At 41.6% G+C, this 15,672-nt stretch overlaps 1 protein-coding gene across 2 annotated transcripts in view; it reads right to left on the bottom strand.

The window, feature by feature from the left end:
- Positions 1-15,672, bottom strand: part of LOC105022633 (transmembrane protein 266) — a 51,441-nt gene that overhangs the window by 22,368 nt on the left and 13,401 nt on the right. For both annotated transcript variants that reach the window (XM_020056517.2, XM_010891232.3), the window contains one exon: positions 13,357-13,581. In XM_020056517.2, the coding sequence (XP_019912076.1) occupies positions 13,357-13,577 (221 nt within the window). In that variant the 5' untranslated portion in view covers positions 13,578-13,581. The remainder of the gene's footprint in view (positions 1-13,356; positions 13,582-15,672) is intronic.

Raw genomic sequence — 15,672 nt, 5'->3', positions numbered from 1 at the left:
TGTGACATATATATGAGAAAAACAGTGCTACAAATCATTTCACTGTTGTAGTGTATACAGAAACAAAAAAACTTGAAGAAATGGAGTTGCCTTAACCAATCAAAAATAGACTCAGTTCATTCTATCTACTGTATTGCAGCAGTGAAAATATATTTTGTCATTAGTTCATGGACATAGATGCATAAGCCACTTAACACACTTGTGTCTGTGACCTCAGTTGAATGAGTTGAGTTGCTTTGGGACTGTTCTATGCTGTTAGATTCTGCATTCAAATGCATATAAGGAATGTATAATTTCATACTTCATTTAAACTGTCCTCCACAGACATAATTTCTTGAAAAATAATAATAAGAAAAATATATTAATTTCTCAGACAATAATCTTCTGTAGGAGTTGTCAAAGTAGTAAAGATAAATTACCCTGTTCATACGTAATCTTAATGTGCTGAAAACCCTTCAGGGATTCCTAAAGGACAAATTATACTTTAATAGAGTGAAAATGCAAAAACTGCCTGGGAGTAACTACATTGCAATTATGTATACCTAACAAGACAGTATGGGGCAAATTTGACTCTGATTAAGGAAAGAACATAATAAAAAGCAATTCCAATAAAGATTTTACATAAAGCAGGGTAGATCTGTAGGAAACCAGTTATGCCTGCTTTTGAGTCAACAGACAACAGATGTCAGACATCACAACACACAAACCAGTCACCACACACAGACCAGTCACCACACACAGACCAGTCACCACACACAGACCAGTTACCAGACACAGACCAGTCACCACACAGACCAGTCACCACACACAGACCAGTTACCAGTCACAGACCAGTCACCACACACAGACCAGTTACCAGACACAGACCAGTCACCACACACAGACCAGTCACCAGACACAGACCAATCACCACACAGACCAGTCACCACACACAGACCAGTTACCAGTCACAAACCAGTCACCACACACAGACCACTTACTACACACAGACCAGTCACCACAAACAGACCAGTCACCACACACAGACTAGTCACCACACACAGACCTATCACAGTCTACAGCATGCAGACATGGTTGTGTCATTGACATGACATCACACAAAACAATATTCTTAGTAGTCAACATTAATGACCTACAAGAGTGAATATTACCTAAATATGGAAAGCACTATTATGTCCTTATCTCAGGTCATGTCTGAACATGCATGTCCCAAATGAACACACTCTGATACTGGTCTGTCTCTTTCCTCTCTTCTTTCACTTTCTATTACATCCTGTATTTGGTGCTCTCTCACTCCTACCATCTGTATTTTTTATCATGCTCTCTTCCTGTCTCTCTTCCCTATGTCTCTATATCCATCTCTGTCTCTTTCCACACATCCGTGTAGGACAGGTTGATAAAGCCATCAGTGGAGCTGGTAGTGTGGAGGAGATTGAGCTAGGCTGTACAAGGAAACGGAGGTGGTAGATTAAGTCATGAAAGTGATCAATACAACATAGCTGAGCAGAGCGGTGAAGGAGTGTGTAGCCAAACTCAGCAGTCAGGCAGCATCCATTCATCAGAGTGCTGATGGTCACCTGATTAAGACAAGGACTCCAATTCCAACACACAGTGACAGATTGCAATAGACAATCCATATCTCTAACATCCACCTACCACTGTGGTCTGAACACTTATACTGTGACTTTTGTTAAGTATTCAGATTGCTTCATTTTACATATTGCTGTGTTTTGCACTGAATTTAGAATTTATTCAATCTTTTTTTGTTCACATCAAGCTATACAAAATACCTCATAATGACAAAGCAAAAAACTGTTACTAAGATGCTTGGGCCAATTCATAAAAAATGACCCATTCAGATGCTTTGCCGTAACACTCCAAACTGATCTCAGATACCGTACATCCTGAGATATTTCTAGAACTTGAACCCAGTAAACCTGTAACAAATGTAAAGGATCGGACATTTAGAAAGGCATACACCTGTCTATATATGGTCCCATACTTCATAGTGTAAGTCACAACGAAATCTAACATATTAAGTTCAGGGAACTGTCCACAGACCTCTGTGATAGAATTGTATCAAGGCATAAATCTGAGGTTATAAAAACATTGCTTAAGCATTGAAAGTTCTCCAGGGCACAGGGGTCTCAATCATTGTGAAATGGAAGAAGTTGGGAACCACCAAGACTCTTCCTAGAGCTGGCTACCTGGCCAAACTAAGAAAGAAGACCCTTGGTCAGGGAGGTGAACAAGAACCCAGTGGACACTTTAACAGAGCTTCAGAGTTCCTCTGCAGAGATGGGAGAAACTTCCAGAGAGACAACCATCTCTGCAGCACTCCTTCAATCAGGGGCTAGACCGAAGCGACTCCTGTGTAAAAGGCATGAGAGAGCATGAGGAAAATGATTATCTGGTCGGATGACACCAAAATCGAGCTATTAAACCTGAATACCAAGCTCTGTCTGGTGAAAAAAGGTACCGCGTCTGGTGAAAAAAGGTACCGGTCACCGTCGGGCTAATACCGTCCCTGCGGTGAAGCATGGTGGTGGGAGGATGTCTTTATGTGGCCCAGCAAATCTTCAATAAATTGACTCAAAATCATGTTTTCCCTTGGTCATTATGGAATATTGTGTGTGGATTGATGGCAAAAAAATTTTTTATCAGTTATAAAGTACGTCGATAACATAAAAGGAAAGGAGGCTGAATATTTCCGTAGGCACCGTACTTGACCAGGTGCTACTACTGCTCAAAATATTTACAGGTACTCACTCTGATTGCGCAAAATAAGTTACACACAGAGCAACAGCTCTTTGATCTCTTCATCAGGGCACGGATTAGAGCCAGCCTTATCAGCCAATCACAGTGGATTTGTATTACACAATCTATTTGCTCAAGCATCACACCATGATTAAGGGGAGCAGGAGGATGGAGCGGGAAGGAAGGAAAGAGAAAAGGAGGCTTTCCTTTCTCTTTCCTATATTACTTCTTTCGTTTCCCCATTTAGGTTTTCTGCAGTTTAACACATTAGGCAGGACATGGTCCTTAGATAAATTACCATTGCCAGTTCAGACAGGAAAACCGAGTGGTCATTGGTTAGCCACATATCAGCTGATTCCGGGGATCGTTCCAATCACAATATCAGATTTCGCACTGACTATTTAATGGTCAGGTCCCTCATTTAGTCTGATGTGCGCTGGTTCTAGCATGCAGGTGCGAAACCACCCAACACCAGTCCCTCCACATGTTTGTTCCTTCAGGGGATCGGTACTGTGTACCTTGCCTATTACCGATTGTTTTTAATGATATTGTGGTGTTGATATCATTACTAGTAATATTGTATATACAATCATGTGATGGAATCATGCGAGTTACCTCAGAGGAGCAGAACCTAACACCAAAGCATGCAAATAAATTGTTGTACATGTCTACAAAAAATTGTTATACTAATATGTGGCGTTGTCTGAATTCCAGGAAGTATACTGTAGACCAGACTGGTTCCCCAGTGTAGAGATACAGGTTGTGAGAGAGAAAGAAAAACAGAGGGGTTAAGGACAGAGAAAGATGGGAATAGAGGGTGGTGGGAAGCAGAAAGAAGAAGACAAAGAGAATTATCAATCAGAATGACACTCTAATAAAAGCATTTTCTCTGAACTGAACTGCTTTTCAATGGGCAGAGCGTACATTGTATTGGTACTATTGTGCGGAGTAGGTCCCCTTGATAAGTTATAGTAAGCAAGTTGGATTGATCTTTCTATGACTTATTTCTGTGCGCAGTGTCCAATTTCTGACAAACTGAAATACATCAATATTTGTCCAATGCCTGACAAAACTCACTGCAGCATTACTGCACAAATCAATTTGAAACGTTTCTGAGAGGGAAAGACTGGACTGGCATCACAACTTGTACCCCAATGGCTTCAACTAATTCACACCATTCTGAAGCCCTGTGTGAGGACAGCTTGAGAGGGATGTAGAGGAAGGAAACTAAAACCTCCCGCCCTAATGACAACTTACTCCCCCCTCGGCTAATTTGAAATTCAATCTCACCTGACAAAAATGAGCCCTCAGACTCCACAGCAGCATGGCGCCCCTCTCAAAACGCTCCCCACAAAAACAAACGTTCCCGCCAGCTAGCTTCCACGGCGTGGGCAGACACATAAAGGTTTTTGCTAAAGCAAGCACAGAGAGGGGAATACCAACTAAGCACAAAATATATACTGAGCATTAGTGATGTGCTGAAATTGCAGGTAATTAATTTTACATTTGAAAGGTTCCCCATTACTGATGCCCAGCCATCAGCGATCGTGGCAACCTAAGTCTGGAACTGGCAAACAGAAATATGAATTACGGCTTCATGACTTTTCAGACCTAACACACTTTAGAAAAAATCATATTGTCAAAAGGCTATTCATATTTGTTTATACATTTTGACTTGACATATTTTTAACTGATAAATTCAAATACTTGGCTAATTTATGTATTACAGCAATCAAATTGGATAATTACTGTTAGAAGTAAGTAAATGTCTAACATCAATGACGTAGGTTTGTATTGTTTATTGGGGTGGGTCATGGTCACTGGATACCAGAATGTTCATACTTTTCCAGGGGGGACCCCCCCCCCCCCCAATTCTACACCCCTGTCTATCATTAATAGTAATGATTAATTGTAATGTGGTTAGTGTCATTAAAACTGCAGTGGCATTTCTACAGGATTAGTGAGCCAAGGAACCCAAGGGGACAAAATGTGGTTTGTTTTGCAGAGTAGCTTTCTTTGCTCTGTTCCTGAGACTTGTTAATGTGGCTAGCAATGTAGATGATCTCAGGATGACCACTATTCTGCGTCAGTGACTACCCTGAATTTGTGTAGCACAGACAGAAGGAAACTTAGACCCATTTATTTACACTGATCAATTTATTGACTTGAGGCACCTACAAAGAGCAATATTTCTTTTTATTGAGGCCACCACACAGCATTATTTCATTAATTCAGGGCCCGAATTGTTAGCCAGAATCATTAGCCAGATAATCAATCTAGAGGCAGTGTACTTTCACTTTCAAAACTATAATAATAATTACACCATGTCAATTTTCTTTATGTATGTTCAATAAAAAATATTTTAAACATATTTTCATGATGCAGCCAGTTCACTTCACCTAGTGCAGAAAATGAAGTTTTAAAATTCTAGTTGTTCTTTGACAGAGAAATAGCCTTTTTATACCGGCTAAAGTGAGATAGATCTATCTGTGTCTGCAGTGAAGCTGAGAAGCTGCTCTGAGCTAATAGGTTTTTCCCAGAACAGTTGATCTCTTTCCCTCTTTGCCAGAAAAGCAATCTCACACTTTGCATGTCTGTGAATATCAACCACCAGCGCTGCCATGGTTCTCCCTCCTTCCCTCCTCTCAAGGTGATTCCATCTGGGTCTATTTTGGAGTGCAGGGTGTGTGAACAAAGCATTGGGCTTGGTCTATTTGGTGGGCCAGGCTCTGCACTGATGTCAGCTTATACTCCCTGTGTTGGATAAAGTATTGAAACCACAATCTCTGAAATTCTTTTTTTGTTCTCACTGCGTTTTCGCTTCAATCCTAGGAGACTTCTTCCAGCACCAGTCCACATTCTCAGAGGTGTGCCTCCCTGGACCCCATCCCCTCCTCCCTTCTTCAGATCATCTCTGGGGACACTCTCACATTTCTCAGCTCCCTAACCAACTCATCCCTGAGCTTTCCCTCTGACTTCAAGATAACCAGAGTTACTCACTGTCTCAAGAAACCAACACATGACCCCCTGTCACGTCAAAAAGGCTTGTCTTACATGATGTGCTATCGCTGACCAACGCCCCCATTATCTTCTAGAACAAACTCTGTGACCCCAACCAGTCAGGCTTCAAGACGGTTCACTCATCCAGACTGCTCTCTGCTGTGTCACAGATGGTGTCCTCACTGGCCCTGCTGACTATCCTCTGGTCTCATTCTCCTTGTTCTATCCATTGCCTTCAACACTGTGAACCATCTGACCCCCCCCCCCCCCCCCCCATCAGGGCTGGACGTCTTAGGCTCCGCGTACTGTTGAATTGCATTCCACCTGGCAGGCCGCTCCTACCTGTCACGAAAGGATCTCGATCTGCTTTCGCAGGCTGTCACCTCTGTGGTCCTCCAGGGCTCGGTCCTCTTCTCTCTACACACCTAAGTCACTTGTCTCTGTCACATCTTAACCACGGCTCTTGTAAAAATCACTATGTGAATGACACTCGACAACTTTTCACCTTTCCCCTCCGCTGACATCCAGTCCCTGTCCACTTCAAAACCTTTTCACAGGGGTTGAGTACTCCATGGCGTCGCCTGTCCAGAATTCAGACAACCTTGGAGGCCTTTTGGAAGAGCAGCCCAGTCAAAGGGCTCCTCTGTCTGCTTTGTATAAAAGCATATGCTATATGAATAAACAAAAAAAAGGTCTCAACACACAGTGAGATACAGTATGTCGACAATGTGAGTGAGACACCTCCAAGGCTGAGAGATAGAGGGGGGAAGAAAGACAGACAGAGAAAGTAGCTGTTTGACAAATGCACAGGTAACCTTAAATCTCAGGCCCTGGATTACCTTCCTGTAGCCATCCCTCAGGCAGACAGACAGACAAATGTCTCCAGGAGATAACCAGGTGTCTGGCTTGTGATTCCCAGGTGGCTCCCGGACAAGTTCTTCTGCACTTTAATTTCATCATTCCAAACTGGTCAAAGCCTCAAGCGAATCATTAATGCCATACAGTAATGCTTAGGAGTAATCATTTCTAATATGAGTTATATTTGAGTTCTCTCTGCAGGAGACGAAGACATCAAAACTTCAAGTAGGCTTCAAGTAGTCACTCAGGATAGAATACACTTCGTCGGCGACCGCAAGCGGAAAAGGTTATTTAAAGCGTTAGACTGGGTTGTGAGCACGATTTCCAAAAACGAAAGAGGGGTGTTATCTTCTGCTTCCTATCCCAACAGGACTCCGCCTTTAGATGGGCCATCTGGTATCAGACCAGTCCCAGCCCCACCCTGAGCTCAGATCATATCACAGTGGTAAGATCAGCGACATATGCTTCTGCTTCCATTACCTCCCATGTTTGGCAAGCAACAGCCTGGCTCCAGTTGAGGTCATGTGTATTTTTCCCCCATACTGTTTTACTACACGCTACGCTGCCCAATGCTTCCCCAACATGGACAGCACCCAGGTAAGCGTCCAGGTAAAAGGTGAAATGCAACAGATGATAGATGTTAGGTGTGTGTGTGTGTGTGTGTGTGTGTGTGTGTGTGTGTGAGAGATTGCATGCATGCGTGCACCACAATGGCTAACAATTGCAACTACTCCCTGATGCTAGCTAAGAACAACCACCTCCCACATTGTCAACACCCACATGCATGTGATCCTTTCATATCCTTCCTCCTAGAAACATGGATCCATGCAAACCATACCAAAGGTTCCTGCCAACGTTTAGTTTTTTTGTACATTGGTGTATTATTCTGTCTGAACGGATGTGTTTGACAAAGCTGGGGTACTGCCATGTTTTAGGACAAACCCTAGGCCCAGCTTACTGATACATGGCCTGGTATTGATCTGGGTGTTGTACACAATGTAGAGCCTCAGACCTCTTTGCTACTTGGGAGGCCAACACTCATTTTGACATCATCACAAACAACTTTGACGGTGGCTGTCACAGAGTCGTCAGGGAAAGAGAGAGAATGCTATGCAGAAAGAGAAAGAAAGGGAGAGAGAGATTGCTAGGCAGATAGAGAAAGAAAGAGAGAGCCAATCTGGATGATGGGAGGCACTGAAGGAGCTTTGCTAGTTCTAATGAAATGTGACAGGCAGGCATAAACTTGAATATGAAGTGAACCATGATTACAGGCGATTAGATAACAATCACCACAAACTGCAGCCAGAGATTGTGTGTCTGCCCTCTTTTAATGTGTGTGTGACTGCCTGGAGTCTGATTCCCATGTGGGGTGGGGTGGAGTGGGCCAGTAGAGTAGGTGTGTAAGAGCGACAGCGTTAACAAAAGGTCAGGTCCACCTTCAGAGTGCTACAGGCCAGGGTATGTAAACTTGGCCGTCAGTCAGAGATGGTGGGAGCTTCATCACAGGACGCCTCCAAAACAGGTTCCCTACCCAGAGACACAGCATGTTGACATGAGCGGCTTTCTGTTGATTCGGTTCTGCTGGATGTTGCTACATGAATACAGGCAACCTTTTATGGCAGCACAGTGATAAAATGCAGCCTTTTAGAATGCAAGACTGTTACCCGATCTGGCCTCAATGAGACTGTATTGCAGTCCCTGCACATTAATCACAGTGGACAGTTATGAAAATCATTGTTTTACTCAACCTCTTGGAGATGAGATGATCTCATTTAATTTCCTTTGCAAAATGTAGGGCAGTTATCACACTGAGAACAAGAAATGTTGACTGAGATCAGTGGTCTTCTGTTTGTATGACTATCCACTGTCTCAAATAAACACCTTTTTGTATATACCTTGACTGTGATGCCGCGAGACGCAAAACAGAGTACACACATCCATAAGTCAGCCAGTCGGTCCGTCTGATTTCAGTGCAGTTGGGCACCTCTATAACAATATACCTCCATCTCTCTCCCTTTCCCCCTCTGTCCCTTTACTCTCTGAGAGACAATGAGCCATGTAACGCAGGGAGAGAAAGTGATCCAGTTTCCTGCAGAGAGTCAGTGGAGCGCAGGACACATTCCTCTGTGAAATACAGTATCATTTTGACGGTGGATTTCCACCCTCTCCTTGCACTGGTGTTAGTGATGCTGCTCGTGTCTCCATTTGTCCCAACTTCACTTCATCATTCAGCCACAGCGATAAATGAGGTTTATTTCTCTCCCATGTCCTTTCTAAAGGTGACTTCTCTCCCTTTATAATGTGGTCTTGTCCCCAGAGCAGTCAGATATGAACATGTTTTTCAAACCTCTGGTTTGTCCATTATATTGCATGTTACACTTACGGGCTAGAGAGGGACGATTATGAACCATTAATATCTATTCGTAAATGTGATACAACATTACGCCCCTATTCTAGAGGAGGTCTCTGTTATATAGTGGTACTTGAAGGCTGCCGTGAGGAAGTAGGTCCACTGCTGTTGTCTAAGTAGGGCCGATCGATACAGTAATGAGCAGGCATGTGCGTAAGCATTCAGGAGCTAGCACTGCTGAAATCCACAGAATAATATTGGGTGAATATGAATTGCAAATTCTCACTTGAGACGGTCATTTGGTACAACATGCTATGGGCTAGCTGCTCTCACAGCACCATATTCTGAACACTCTATACAATCATAGAAAGCCAATGAGAATTGGAGTCGGGCTGGAAGCCCTGCCTTTCTAGGTGATATAATCACGACTCATTCTCTGATTCTTCCGCTCTTGGTCCCACTGAACAAAAAGCCTCCAGCTTCTTTAATCAAACATTGGACGATAATATAGTCAACGTTACTTCCACTTCAGTCCACGTCATTTGCAAATTCTTAAAAAAAAGTTCTTGGCAAAAACTGTTGGCTATTGTTTTGTCTGTTTAGCTTGGCTCTTTGTAAAATTGCTCATGAGAATTATTTGTGCAAAAGCTGCCAGGCTGGGTTCAAGTTCTTAACCATGTAATTCAATTTTCACCATGTCACTCATCTCACTCAAACCTGCTGTGTCCAACACCCCCAGGTGGCATATTTACATTTAAGTAATTTAGCAGATGCTCTCATGCAGTGCAACTAACAGTGGTGAGTGTACATTTTCACACCGTTTTTAGACAGTGACACATTCCTCAGAAAAATGAACGGCTCTATATTCCATCACTTGGGTTTGAAATGATAGATAATTATAGGGATGAAGGGCAGACTGTCAGCCTTAATGTTTACTAAAGTGGAGGAACTAAGTCCCCAACTGATCAGGGATGATCTCCATGTAGGCCATGATCCAAAGTAAACCACCTCATCTGTAAATCTTGGTGTAGGTAGTGTTATGGCTTCACCATGTATGAATGCAACTAGAACTGGCTCACTTGCGACAGGTTGGATTTTGAAGTGTACAGACACAACCAAATGCCTAAACACATTGAGCCGTGCTTCCTCAAGCAGCAGGGCAATAACAGCCAACACACTGCCATAGCTACCAAGGAGATTTCAGGGCCAATTTTATAAATGTATAAAACGATTTACCGGCCAAGTCAATCACCCCATCTGAATCCAGCTGAGTGTACCTTTCAGATGCTGAATACAAGACTTTTGAAATACTTTTGATACTCTAATACAGTGGTCTCCAACCATTTAATGTACAAAATGTATTCCAAAGCTGGCACACAAGAATCAACTTGCCTACTAATTCTCAAGCCTTTGACTAGTTTATTCAGGTGAGCTTTTTCAGGGCTACAACAAAATGTAAGTCTGGGGGCCCACAAGGGGTTTGAGAACAATTTTACATCAAAGCATACATTTCTCTCATAATTATAGTGATAGAAAATCAAAACAATGAAATCATATATTTTTTCCTAATGTTTACCAAGGCATTATGCAGAATGTTTGCATTGTAATTTAAGAACATTTCTATAATATATCTGCTGTTATTGTGGAATGATATTGTTTCACAACATTAAGTCACTACAAATTATTTTGTGAGTATGTAAAAGCGCATCCTAAAATGCAGATTTTCTACTGGTCAACAGAACAATGCAATCTACTTCACAGCGAGTGATGTCATATTGAAACACAATAATAAAAATTGCACCGCTAATTAGCAAGTCATTTCACACGGTTATACGAAACTGAGATAAGTAAATACAAATGACCCATGTTGCACCAGGCACAGACGGCAGACACAATCCCATCAGCCTTCTTTAACAGAGATTCACCCTTGAGTCCTTTACTATAGAGCCACTGCTGATGGTGAATTCTAATGGAGCTGCCCAGAGAAAGAGACCAAACAGCCCTGATAATGAGGATTAATGGGAAGATTAGTTTACCATTTAAATTATACTCCCGTTAGAACAAGATATGCACAACGTTCCCAAGTTCAAGCCTCATGGATTTAAATGGGATTGCATGTAGAAAAGAGAATTATGACTTTTATTACTTCTACTGGCAGGATTTTTACAAGCAGACATTTTGTACTAATGACTTGGATTGGAAATAGTGACCCTAACCCTAATATAGTGAATAGTACAGCTGAGGCTAAAATAATAGAAAGAAACAAAAAAATCACCTTTTAACCAATGATGGACATTTCATGTGTTTGGGCCATACTTAGTCAACTTAGATATTACAAAAAAAACATCCGCCAATAAAAACCAATGTGACATAGCGTCATGTCCCGTGCGGCAGGGTCAGTGAACAGCTAGCTACAGTATCCTACATTTTCTGACGTGAAAATGGGACAAATGAGGGACGCGGAGCCTGTGTGCGCACAACATGATGCTGAGACAACAACAGTAATGTGTTAGTGTCAGCACTAAGCTGCCCACTGTTGCCTGTGCGTCTGTCGGATCCATCTGTTTTGGGACCTGGCTGATAGCTGACGACCGGCAAACATGGTGCCTAGTGGAGTAAGACCTGGTCTGGTGTCAAACGGAGCGCTTGGAAGGTGCGTGTGTTTTGGATTCTGGATCCTAAGGCTAAAGCGTATGGTGTTGTTTATCTGTTTCCTGTAGTGGATTCACAGGAAGAAATAGGTCTGAGTCACTAAAACTGGACTGGATGGCATACAAGGGCCATGTTGCTTCTACATATGGAAAAAGACAGTCTGTTAATGCAGTGCACAATGACAGATATGAAATAGCCAAGAACATATATCCTACACACAGCACTGTAGAGTTATGCTAAAAGCTCTTCAATTGGCAGTGTACTGTAATTATATAGAAGTTTAATCATGGACTTTACATTGAAGGTCTTGGCAGAACAGAATGTGTTTTCAAGGAATATATTTAGACATTTATAGGAAATGTATTTAGGCCAAATATTTAAAAAAGTGGCTATTTATAACTGATAAAGAATGATTGCAACTACTGTGAAGTTAAACAGGACCAATGAATCATGTGAGGTTGAACATCAACCACACTTCTTACTTTGTGTTGGGCAATAATTAATTTGCATAATTAAGACGTTCCACTACATAAACCCCAAAGGTATAGAGCACAGCTGCTCCCCAAATGTTTTAATAGGGGTGCAAATGTAATGTGTTTTTACATACCCCTTTTTACCAGGCATCCATTTGGCATATATTGTGCATATCTAATGTCTATACACCCTTATTAAAAATGCAGATTTTGTTGATATAAAGGCTGAAATCAAGATAAATTATGTGAGACAACTTGTACCTTATAATATGCAAAACAAATGCTTAATTTTTCTAAATAATTATAATAAATAAATTTAAAAAAATGGAAATTTATGGAAACTTGCTTGGATTACAGCACCCTGTTTGGGTTGGCCTCTATCAACCTAGAACACGTGGATTTAGCAATTTTAAAGCTTGGTCTAGTTGCAAAGGGATTTCTTTAGGTCAATTCACAGCTTGTATATATCAGGTCTAGGCTTTGACTGAATTATTCCAGGACATTGTTCTTCCATTTTGCAAGACATTCCTTGGTTGATTTGGCTGTGTGCTTTGGATTGTTGTGTTGAAAAGTGAAATTCTTCTTCAACATCGGATTTTGGGCAAAGGGCAGCTGGGTTTTTTCAAAAATATCTCCAGAATTGGAGTAATTCATTGTCCACTCTATCCTTTCCCGTAACCCAGTCCCCGCTGAAGAAAAGCAGCGCCATAGCATAATGCTTTGGATGACCAGACGTGTTTTGTGCCAAAAAGAATATTTGGAATTAAGTCCTGAAAGTTTACCTTGGACTCCTCAAAACAAAACGCATTCTCACATAATTTGGGAGAACAAATGGGTCCTCTAGTAAAATATGTACAGGCGTGGTGATTTTTATATTTATGGGGTGATTCTCAGCTAAGCCAAGCAAAGATTGGAATATCCACAGACTTCTCTTCCTAACCTTCAAACTGTTAAATGGTTAATGTACTGTATGACTGCATAATATAACAATATTCAATTACATCATTTTGTCTCACATTCTCATACTAGAAGTAGGTTGCTTAGGAGGATAATTGGCAATTTGTAATTTCCAAGGTGTGGAAAGTCATTAATAGGAACGTCTGCCAGGTCCCTAGATATATTTAAGGTTTAGACCTGTTTGTGTAATGGCAGTAAATAAAGCCTCCGGATACTAGGCTTGAAACTGGGTAATCAAGAACTACAGCCAGTTAACTTGAAGCATTTAATGTGCGTTTTCCTGAGATTCAAGCCACCATATTGCCTCACCCATCCCTGTTGTCATCCTCGTCTAGGTTAGATAGGAGCTGTGACCCTGCCAGGGAGAGGTCCAGGTGGGCCAGAGGAAGGTCCCTGTAGCCAAAGCTGACCAGCTGGACAGGTGCCATGCCGGATGGGTTCATCTCGTCTACAGCCTGCTCCTCTACTGGGTCTGGCTGGGAGATGATCTCCAGGTCTGACAGGCCTCCTGCCTGCTGTTGCACCACCATGTCCCTAAACACACAGGGAAAGAAGAACATTGTGTCAATTAAGCTAAAGCCTTAACACCCCGGTGAGCAAATTCATTTGAAGTGGTCTTTTTAATGTCTTTTCAACCAGAAAGATGTATTGTCAAGGTATTGTGCTCATGGGGACAATATAATAGTCTCATGCAAGGTTAGCCATTTCATTGGCTGAAACCGTTGAACGATGAGCTACATGTTATGAACTATATAACAATGATACTCATAAGAAACAAATCAGTCAGAATGACAAATTCAAGTCATTACTTGAAACAACAGACAGAAAACAGGAGAACATTTAGTATATTGAAGAGCTATAAAGAAACATTAGCAGTCTAAAGATAAACAAAATAACTTTTAGCAACAAGGTGGGAGGAATCCCAGGATAGAGAAGAAGAGCAGAGCAGTGCAGTTGTAACCTCTGACCTTCTACTGCTTGAAGCCAACACAGTCCTATGACAAAGGGAATATACTGAGCACAGCCAATTATTTGACATGGATTATTGTTATATGCATGACTACAGTACTTCTTTTGGGGTGGAAGAAAAGTTTAAATGATACAAACACAGAATGTTATTATATAAATAATCTCTCAATAGGAGAACAATGAAATAAATCTGTCTCACTTTCGCCATCTGTAAGCAGTTTCCAGCAGATATTTTTTAATAAAAAAGCAGTCTGAAGGTCCAGCTTTGAAGCGATAACCATGTAAACAGCTTTTGCAAATGCACAATGAAGGAGCAAAAAGCACAAAGCCAGATCTTTTCATTTCACTCTGTAGTATGGTTACACACCTCCATGCAGCCTTGTCATCACAGGGTCCCCTCCAAAGTGTGTACTCTGTACAATCTGTTACAGTGCCCTAAAATTGGCACACTTTGAAAATCTGAGAAAAACAATAAAATTAATTGTTGAGCTGCACATATCAGGAAATGGCTGTAACAAAATAGCTCAATGGTGGACAACACCCATTTCTACTATCAGGGCTATAATTACGAAGTTTAGAGCCACTGGAGATGTTAACAGTCAGTCTGGAAGAGGACAGGTCTATATTAACCCCATGCAGAGTGAGGAGAATGGTTCGCATAGCCAAAGAATCTCCACAGCTGGAGAATTGCGGATGTTCGTTGGGTCTTGGGGTTGGGAAAGTCTCCAAAACTTCAATCAGACAGCCCTTACATAACCACAAGTTGTTTGGGAGGATTGCCATAAAAAAGCATTTGTGGTCATCAAACCAGAAACTAAAGTGCCTACAGTTTGCCAAAAGTTATGTGAACATTCTTCCAAAGGCCCAGGATACATTGCATCATGGACTCCATCAAGTACCAGCACATATTAAAACTAAATCTGACGGCTTCCGCCAGGAAGCTTAAACTTGGCCCGGGCTGGATCTTCCAGCAGGACAACGATCAAAAGCACAACTCAAAATCAAAACAAAACTGGTTCACTGACCATAGAGTCAAAGTTTTGCCATGGCCATTCCAGTCGCCTGACCTAAACCTCTGGAAATCTGTGGGATGAGCTGAATAGGAGAGTACACAAGAGTGAACCATGGACATTGAAGGATCTGGAGAGATTCTGCATGGAGGAATTATATTAGTTCTCTTGCTATGTGTTCTCCAACCTCATTATGCATTATAGTAGAATAATAATTTTATAATAAAGTTTATTTTAAGTTACATTTTAGTCAATATTTTGAATGAAAGATTAAGAGAATACACAATAAAGACATTTTATTCACATGCCATTTTGCTCCTATTTACCAAGGGTGTCAATTTTAGTGGAGGGCACTGTATATAACAGATTTGTATTGTGGGTCAGGCCTCTAGCAACAGCCTAGTGAGATGTGTAAAATCTGGGGCATCCATGTCAACTGTTGATGCGGTTACCCATTAAACAAGGGGAAGTGAGGGGGGGACACCGATCAGCCATAACATTATTACCTGCCTAATATTGTATAGGTTCCCCTTTTGCCGCCAAAACAGCCCTGTTCCGTTGAGGAATGGACCCCACTTGACCTCCACTAGATCTATCTACTTATCATTATTAACAATCATATGGTTGTTCTTTTTTAATTTCATGT

Source organism: Esox lucius, chromosome 2, assembly GCF_011004845.1.
Source record: "Esox lucius isolate fEsoLuc1 chromosome 2, fEsoLuc1.pri, whole genome shotgun sequence".
Taxonomy (NCBI): domain Eukaryota; kingdom Metazoa; phylum Chordata; class Actinopteri; order Esociformes; family Esocidae; genus Esox; species Esox lucius.
The sequence above is the reverse complement of the archived record's forward strand: the minus strand, read 5'-3'. Positions and strand labels throughout refer to the sequence as shown.